General features: G+C 31.2%; 1 protein-coding gene across 1 annotated transcript; it reads right to left on the bottom strand.

Moving 5' to 3' along the window:
• Window positions 1–1,878: 1,878 nt before the first annotated feature.
• Window positions 1,879–9,198, bottom strand: LOC143250379 (uncharacterized). The gene is made up of 5 exons (XM_076500823.1): window positions 8,889–9,198; window positions 4,140–4,202; window positions 3,794–3,955; window positions 2,250–2,358; window positions 1,879–2,125 (listed from the first exon to the last, which is right to left on the bottom strand). The coding sequence occupies exons 1-5, from the start codon at window positions 9,187–9,189 to the stop codon at window positions 1,879–1,881; spliced, it is 882 nt and encodes a 293-aa protein (XP_076356938.1). The 5' UTR covers window positions 9,190–9,198.
• Window positions 9,199–9,410: the final 212 nt, after the last annotated feature.

Below are 9,410 nucleotides of genomic sequence, written 5' to 3'. Positions count from 1 at the left end.
TTTCACAGTTTATATTTAACTTGCTTGTACATAAATGTAAATAGCTTAATTACTTTGTGAATTTAAAGATTTTGTGCAATTTTGTGAGTATCAATCCCATTAGTGTAACTGTATAGTGCGGAGATAAAAGCCATCTTGATTTCTCTTAACTCTAGAGTGAACATTTCAACAATGGCTGTTTTATAAATTCGTTTATTAATTCTATTTCTCAGTTTTGAAGAAAAATCAGATTGGTTTCCGAACTTTTCCAATGATAAACGTATCTTGGCTGTCAGAATTTTCAATGAGAATAACAACATTTTTTTTTCGATGTCCTTGTTTACTCTTTGGTTTAACGATAATAAGTTCATCGTAATTGTTCACATTTCTAGGAAACAGAGGTCGCTGGATATATTCTTTAATAGCTTTTCCTTGTTTTGACGCTGGTGTTTCTCTCTGAAGATGTAGAATATAGTTATATTTAGTGGTGCAACACTCAAATTTTGAGCAATAATTTTACTATAACATGCATAAAACCAAATAAATGTTTCTATAAAAATTATAAATTATGAAATTGGTTTCAGTTATCTCATAAATGTTTTCTGGAAACTAGAAAAACTATTTCAAACATTGCTTAACGCAGTGAATAAAGAATGATATACAGCAGACAATAGCTTAAATACTGTTTTCCATTTATATTTTACACGTTCACAAAGGATAACTAGATTGTTTATATTATTGTCTAGACAAGATGAAAGTACGGTTACAATTAAATGTCAAGTGTTTCACTCAATTTATTGTTATATAACTAGACAAGATGAAAGTACGGTTATAATTAAATGTTAAGTGTTCTACTCAATTTTTTGTTATATAATTACACAAGAAGAAAGTACGGTTATAATTAAATGTCATGTTTTCTACTCAATTTGTTTTTATATAAATTAAACATGAAAAGTTATGCGATCTGAACTTCAAACGAAGTTATATACCTTATGTTACAGAGAGAAACAGTTTTCAAACTGTCTTATTTTTTTGCAACTTTGGAATAAATCACGCACCTTATTGCGTTTTAAAACAATCAATAATCTTAGTAAAGTCCAAAAGAAGAGAACTGGATATTTCACTAAATGTCTTTCAGACCAATGAAAGTTGGCTGACAGTAAAAGAAGAAAAAACTGTTGTAAAATGTCTCAAAGCGTCATTAACAAGATATAGTAGAACCACTTGCAACAAAATGGCACAAATACACTGGTACTTGGCTAAGAAGGTCCCAATCCACTTTTAAAGAAGGTTGCCGTTATATACCGATTATGTGTAACCTGATAATATCTGAATCAGATGTTCAAAGCTCCAACATGACGTCATTTCATTGTACATACAGTTAAAAAACGAAATAAAGTGAATAATATGAGCGGATATGATATATTATGGTACAAAATAATTCGCTTTTATTATCAGTAGTGGTAGTATGTATGTGAATGAAAAATTACGAAAGGGCATTCTGATCTTTATGTTTTCCAGATGTTACTAATGCTGTGGACATCAGTAAAGGTAATGCGAACTTCTTACACAATCATATATTGTTATGATTGGCTCTGGCTTCAGTTTAATGGATGGTAATTGTCTTCCAACATGTACTAAGGTTGAAGAAGACGTGATTCATCAATTTAACTAGCATATAGACTTATTAGACCTCAATGGTATCAAACATGGATAAGTCTATTTTGGAGAAAAAAAATGCACGCATTTCAACGACTCTGAACATTAAAGATTCTCTGAACGCATTTTTTTTAACTGTAAAAATGTGAATTTACTTACATCAAATATTAATTATAATGTAAGATGAATAAAAACTTAATTGAATTTCGAACCAAAGAATTCCTTTCACCAAGGTCGTTTTCATATATCGTCTCCAGGGTTGTTCGTTTGGTCACTTTTGCTTTCTTGGTACATTAGTTTTGTCTTCTTAACATTCTTTGCAGAGACCTTCTTCTCACATTCAGGGATCAGTGGCATAGCCTCCAATATATCCAATTCATCAGTGGTTATCTTTTCAGCACCAGGCTGTTTGTGTTCGACACGGTTTTTCAAAACATTCCGTTCTTCCCGAGGTTTATATTTCCAGGCGTAGAAAACACAAAGTACGCTGCATGATCATTACAGAAAATAAATAAATAAGAATCACGTGTTTCAAGTCCATTAAAATACATATTGTTATTAAATAAGCTATGGATAATGCGTCACAGTTAAAACTTGCAGTCGTAACTTACCACAAAGCACTAAGACACATCAAAATGAGTGCTGTCCACCAAGCACATTTTGGAATTGTAGATTTTGAAGTCAAGTGGAGCGTAGCCTTCGGAACCACTTCAATTCGATCTTAAGACAGAGAGTCGTATTTAAAATCAGTTTACGTAAAACAGAAAAATAAAACTTCAAATGTAAGTTAACAATAATAGTAATGCGTATAATTCTTTAAGTTCAACAATAATCTTCATTAACATATTAAAATTTCAATTGAATAAATATGAAATTTCTTACATTTATAATATATTTTCATATTAAGCACTGATAACAACCTTTACAATTTGACAACTGTATATATACATTTGTTCTTTACACGTTAAACAGATAATTAGCAAAGAAAAATAACGCCTGTTATATTATTTGAGCTCCTTACTAGTAGACAAGTAGTACAGTTTTGTAATAACAACAACTATATAGTTATATAACGGGAAATCAGCTGAGTTTTCCAACATATTTAAATTATTAGACAATATATCAAGAACCCTACTAACTTTCCCTTCCAAACACACGTGATCAGACTATATAAGAAAAATCTCGACATTTCTTTACGATAATTGACATTTTATACAACTCAGTATAACACAGTGAGTTAAATCAACTTCGATTCATTAAAACTGTAAAGATGTATAACACAAATTAAACAAACTGTCTTTCCATTGACTACTTAATAAAGTCAGTTTGTTTAATCGGTATTCACTTACTGTGTTAAGTTTTATAATTAACTACTTCACTTATTATGGTGCATAATTATATTTTACTATCGAATCCCATCCACTGAATGGTAGTTTCTGCGTCTTTACAACACTATTAAAAACAGTAATTTTTACAAATTTCTCTTTACTCTAAATTTCCCAGATAAATAACGATACCATTTTGACCACAAACACTGAACGTCGTACGTCACTGCTCATGAAGTTTTCGTTTACTTGGTAACAATTCTTTCTAATATTTTTATTGAGTACTCATGAGACGCTGCTAACGTTTTGATAATCCAATGTTATTATAAACTTATATTAAAACATTTGTTTTGCATTTGAACAAATTACTGTATTTTATTACAAAAACGACATTATGAACACAAAATAAAGATATTAAACATAGATTTAAGTTATGTTTTGGGACATACACTGTTTTAGTTAAATATCTTTAGGTCTTTTTAGTAATAATGTGACGCACCCAGATGTGATATTGAGACACTGTTATGTTTGTTTGTTTTCAATTTCACGGATAGCTGAACGAGGGCTTTCAGCGTTAGCCGTTCCTAATTTTGAAATGATATACTGGAGGTAAGACAGCTATTCATTACTACTTGTCGTAAATGTTTCAGTCCATCTTTAAAAACGAGTAGTAGGATTTCCCAGTTAAAGCAAAGCTTTTTAATGCATTAAAAACCATGAAAGCTATGAAGAAGTGTCTTATTATAACAATCTGTTTGAACAAAAATAAACATATTTGAAATGTTAAGGAAACAATAAAAGAAAACTTTAAAACCCTTTTGTTCCATTACTTTTAAGAAGATCTTTATTATCAGCTCCTTCTTCATTAGTAATTTCGTCTTCAGGACAAGCTACACAGGCGTCAGCAGCAAAAGACGTCATGTAAGTCCCTCCTGGACACGGCAGGCAGTGAGTTTGGGATCCGTTATCATAGTGTCCAGGAGGACATGGATCTAAAAGCGTTAAAAGTACATAGCTAAACATTTATTTACCAAGTGTTAATTATTATTGTTCTAACAACGTCTTTAGCGTCATAAAACGTATTTGTTTAACTAAAATTCCATAATTTTAAAAGTCATTCATCTATTTGTGTTTACTGTGAACAGTTTAAAGTAATTGAGTGTCATATATACTTACAACACCTGTCAGCATCTCTTCGGTATCCCCGAGTACAGTTGAGATTCTCGGCTGGAACATACACTGGGGAAAACAACAGAGCGTTAACATTTTTGTTAGCACGTTTTGTGTCACCGTTGGAATTTTAAGGTTTTTCACAATGAGCACGATGCACTAGTTATAATGTTAATTATGACTCACTCTGTAAAATAACAACATTAATGTTACCTATCGTGAGAAAAATAAAACGTGTCAAAACAGTTTCTTAACAGCAGAGTTTTGTTTCTTTATGTACTTCTTAATGGAGTTAACTAATAAAACTAATCACACAAACTTAGAAATTTATGATATTACACACGATCTTTTTTTTATTGGTACATTTGATTTCTGTTGGTGTTTCCCTTCTAAAATTCTTATTTGTCACAGTTAAACGTGAAACTGTTGTCACTGTTTATGTTAATATCAGTTATGAAAATACAGATTCCTTTGTGAATATTACGTTGGTAAAATGTATCAGTACATGATTGTGTCTTGCAAAAACAAAATATCAAATAATATCCTCATAATGCAGAAGTTGCATGAAATGCATTCCGAAAAATTTTTCATTTGAAGTTAATATAAAAGCAAATACTTAATTTTTTGTGGATTTATCAAGATAAATAATATTGCGATCTAACACATTTCACTGTAAATTTAAAGTATTGTTTATTCAAAATACGTTCTTAAAAAACTTCGTAGATATGATTTGAATCTTTACAGTTCATAAGACTTTGCTTCAACATTCACAAGTTGAGTTCATTATATCAAAATAACTTTGGAGCCTCATCACTTCTCTCTACAGGTTTACCATAATCCATCTGGTCTGTGATCATATAGAAATCTATAATTACTACATCAGTGACGAGAGTGGTAAGTGTGTGTGTGTACAATAACATGCATATCTATCTAATTACTCAGCGGTTAGAAGACTGGGATATTTTTTACGTACTGTCGCCTGGGACACTTCAGCGTTTTTTATCCTGACCTTTGTGTTCGTACGACTTGTTGCACGTCTTTTTATGAATTGTTCGGACGAACCAAAATTATTTTTTCGATGCTCTTACGTACAATAAATATCTTTGTTTCGAAAAATTTAAATTCTCATTTGAATATATTTTCATATTTGGGCATATAAAAATTTACATTGGAAAGGTCTGTCACAAACCTTTCCCAAAAGCAACCAATTTTCGGTTAAATCACACCATTTACGAAATGTTAAGCAATGTCATAAAGTTGTTCTGATAAATTCTGTTCTATCGTGACTTTATATCAGATTGAGTCACATTATATGCCAGGTTGCATATTCAATATTGTTTTGGCATGGCTTACTAATCCCTATAAACTATAAAGTATTATTGCTATGAACATTAGTGGCAACCTCTGACTGATACTATATGTTTATTACAGTAGTACCGATAAGATTGCGGGTTCGTCTTCATCACTGCCCTGAAATAGCTCTTTTCAGGGCATCTTTAACATCAACTGATGGAATGTGATGCATCTTTCATAAGTATATTATAGCTGTCATTATCAACATCTTCAAATAATCTGCCGACCCACTTAGCACCTTGGAGTTGGGCAATATCACCCATTACTGGAGTCCTGATTAGTTGGACCAGTATATGGACGAACAAAGAGTCGTATGGTTTATCTTTAGAATGTGTAGTATTGATGGTAACATTTATAGTAATTATATGTGGATATGTTTACCAAATATCAAATAACCCCAAATACAATAAACAAAATACTTAAATTCTTGAAAAATATAAAGCAAATACAATACTAATGTCATTTATAAAATATTTTATGACAACTTCCACGTATTTTACGTCGGAGAAACAAGCCCAAAACTCAAAACAAGATTCATGTAACACAAGAAAATAGGATCTCACGTTTTTAATTTAACACTGCAACTCAAATAAATATACTATAGGTAACACTTAAATACGAAACAGAGAATCCAACATCACCAGACGAAAACCAAATAATTTCTTGCAATACAAGAGCAAACACACATTAAACCAATATAAAGAAACAATTTTATATCAAAATTAATAAATTTTAATAAATCTTGTTCGATGTATTATAATTTGAAGATGATACTTTTAATTTACAAGATTTTATAATTTACAAAATATTCTGAGAGTACTAAGAGTAATGCATATAGTATTAATAGGAAATTACACGAAGGTTGTTAAAAACTATCATATGAAGATAAGACAGTTCAATTTTCATTAGAATTAAATGACATAAAAGATAACGTATCGTTTTATGAACGAAATCGATAAAACACAGTTTAATTAACGTAGATGAGAGTATTTTAAAATTCCTATCCGGTGCAGTAACAACAGAGTGATCAGCAGAGACAATTCCATAAAGAATTTATGTACTCTGTGGGTGAACAAACGAATAATATGAATGATTTGACTCAACCAACTGAAAACCATGATTGGAAAAGTATCCAGATCATTGGTAAGTATCACTAATATATCAATACATATCAGAAAAAACAAAATAAATTATATAAAACAAGAGCAGAGATGTTAGTGTTCAATTAGAAAATTCAGAATAACTGACAGTAGTGAGCTTTTACTCTGGAAAACAGTAGATCGGAGTTCGCTAAGTAAGTACAAGTACTGTATGTGACCGCAAATAGAAAGTTAAATTCTTGTTTCTTCTCCAAGTAAGCTATCAAATCTATTAAACAAAAGCGAAAGATCACCTCACACTTGCAGTTTGTGGTCCCTACACATAGTTATCAGATTTTCATTTATTACATGTGAACTGACATTAATACAGCTACAATTAGAGATACCTTGAAAATGTTTAGACAAGTTACATAGAAATGTACTTATTGTAGCTGTATTAATATCATAATATCAGTCCACGTGTAATACATGAAAATCTGACAACTATATATGGGGACCACAAACCGTAAGTATGAATTAATCTTCTTTCACTTTTGTCTAATAGATTTGACAGCTTACTTGGAGTAGAAAACAAGAACTCAACTTACTAATTAACTGTAGAGAATGAAAAGCTTTTCGATACTTTTCGATAGATACAACGCATAAAGAAAAAATATTTTTGATCGCTGTAAATGAGACATACTAACGAGTTCTAGTATTAAAGTAATCTCCCAAAACGAGATTTCCGCACACCACTGACTTAAAAAATAAGCATATTGAGAAAAATGAGTCAGAAATATTTGCGAGCAAATGTGACATTAAACATAATTATTAGGCTTCACTAACATCTGCACTCTCCATCAAAACTTTATACTATTAAAGAAACATCCGTTTACGGTAAGAACGTAAATATCTAATTTGTATACGTAAAAATAAATGTAGAGCTAAGTTGTTTATGTTTGTGTGTTTTTTCCTTTAGTAGGCCCAGCATGCTCGTCTTTTCAACCGTGGGGGAGTTATAATGTGACAGTCAATCCCACTATTCGTTGGTAAAAGAGTAGCCCAAGAGTTGGCGGTGGGTGGTGATGACTAGCTGCCTTCCTTCTAGTCTTACACTGCTAAATTAGGGACGGTTAGCACAGATAGCCCTCGGGTAGCTTTGTGCGAATTTCAAAAAACAAACTTCTTTTAGCAAAGCCACGTCGTGCTATCTGCTGAGCTCACCGAGGGAATTCAAACCTGTGATTTTAGCGTTGAAAATCCGTAGACTTTCATCTGTACTAGTGGGGGGCAGAGCTGAGCCAGCAAAAAAAAGAAAGAGAATCGAACGGCGGTGGTATTAACAGTTTCAAACTACTATATAGAGACTTTAAATAGATTGAAATTGTAGTGATCAGTAAGATGTATTTACAGTTACAAAATTTTAACCAAATCTTTCAATTCCTAAGGTTCATTTGTCAGAGAGTATCTTGTTTACTTTTAGCCTCGTTCACTTCCAAGCTCTGTAACAGGAAAATCAGGAACTCCATAGCTCTAACCAATGAATACAAATAAATATCACAAACATATAGTAAGATTGATAAAATATTGGTTTTCGAATTTTTAATGACAATTAAACTAATTTCAAATGCTTTACAAACGATAATTAATGACAGAATTAATTTTCTTTTTTCTTCGTATGAACATTCCGCTTGGTTGTTTACAAATAAGTAACACATAATATGAAATTTTTATTGTGAAATAATTAAGTTAAAAGTGATACTATTGTCATCATAATCTTATGTATACATGGGCAATATAAATAATTTTGTAGTCAATACACGTGTAGAAACGGGCACATTTACATAATGTCAGAATAAAACAACATATGAATCAAGATTTACATGTATTTACACTAAAGTTATACAAAGATGTTTAGAAGTACTTTTTCGAGATTTGCGACTGAAATATATAAATCCCTTTCAAGTATCAGCCCCCAAATATATTCCCCCCATCATGTTTTCGTTGTACACTCTACCAAGTCACAAAAGCAAAGTTTGAAGAGAACAGGCCTTTTCCATTTACTTTAGGCATAAGCAATTAGGAAATAACAGTTTGTCCCCAAGAACAAGAAAAAGTAAAAATTTTGTTACATAGTGTAATCTTACGTATACACAGGCAATTATTTTTATAATCAATACACATGGTGAAATATCAAACGAAAAGGTTATGGCTGAAAGAAATTTAAAAGCAAGATGGACGATTCAGATTTAGATGTTATTTCTGTTAAATTACTAACGTTTAATAAATAAAAATATGGTCTACAAAAAAACTTTGAATTTACCTCTGACATCATGTTTGTAATCACCTTCACGATTTTTGCATGTGTAAATTCCCGCGTCTTCAAATTGCACGTCGGTTAGCACTAATTTGCCACCGTATTTTATTTGCGTTCTCTCATTATTAATAACTGGTTCATTGCGATTTGAGTACCAAATAACTGGTTTTTCTCTCCCTCTTTTATAAGCTTGGTTTGAACATATTAATGTAAGAGTAGAACCACGTTCAGTTTCGTAGACGAATTTAAAACCTGAAACAAGCAGGAAACTACCGAAAATATAAAATAATTGAGTGTAATTAGCCATTGAAATCTCTCTGCACTGTACGCTTTGTTAGTCACTTTCTGTATTGTTTCTAAGTGAAATATCAGTGTTACTATGCTTACAAAGTATTCTTGTTTGAATGACGTCATGAACTCAAGTGATATCGTTTGGTGGAAAAATTTTACTAACAATTATGATTGGTGATTGCAAAGTTTATTGTTTTCTGTTATTGGTTGAACTGAGAAATTATAATCATGTTTATG

This window comes from Tachypleus tridentatus, chromosome 5 (genome assembly GCF_004210375.1).
Source record: "Tachypleus tridentatus isolate NWPU-2018 chromosome 5, ASM421037v1, whole genome shotgun sequence".
Taxonomy (NCBI): domain Eukaryota; kingdom Metazoa; phylum Arthropoda; class Merostomata; order Xiphosura; family Limulidae; genus Tachypleus; species Tachypleus tridentatus.
Note: the sequence above shows the minus strand (reverse complement) of the source record. Positions and strands in the feature narration are given on the sequence as shown.

Coding starts and splice junctions, on each gene's coding strand:
- LOC143250379 (XM_076500823.1), bottom strand. CDS start 9,189: ATGGCTAATTACACTCAATTATTTTATATTTTCGGTAGTTTCCTGCTT. Junction 2,359..3,793: donor TAATAAAGATCTTCTTAAAA/GTAATGGAACAA, acceptor CTCTGTCTTAAG/ATCGAATTGAAGTGGTTCCG. Junction 2,126..2,249: donor ATGTGTCTTAGTGCTTTGTG/GTAAGTTACGAC, acceptor ATGATCATGCAG/CGTACTTTGTGTTTTCTACG.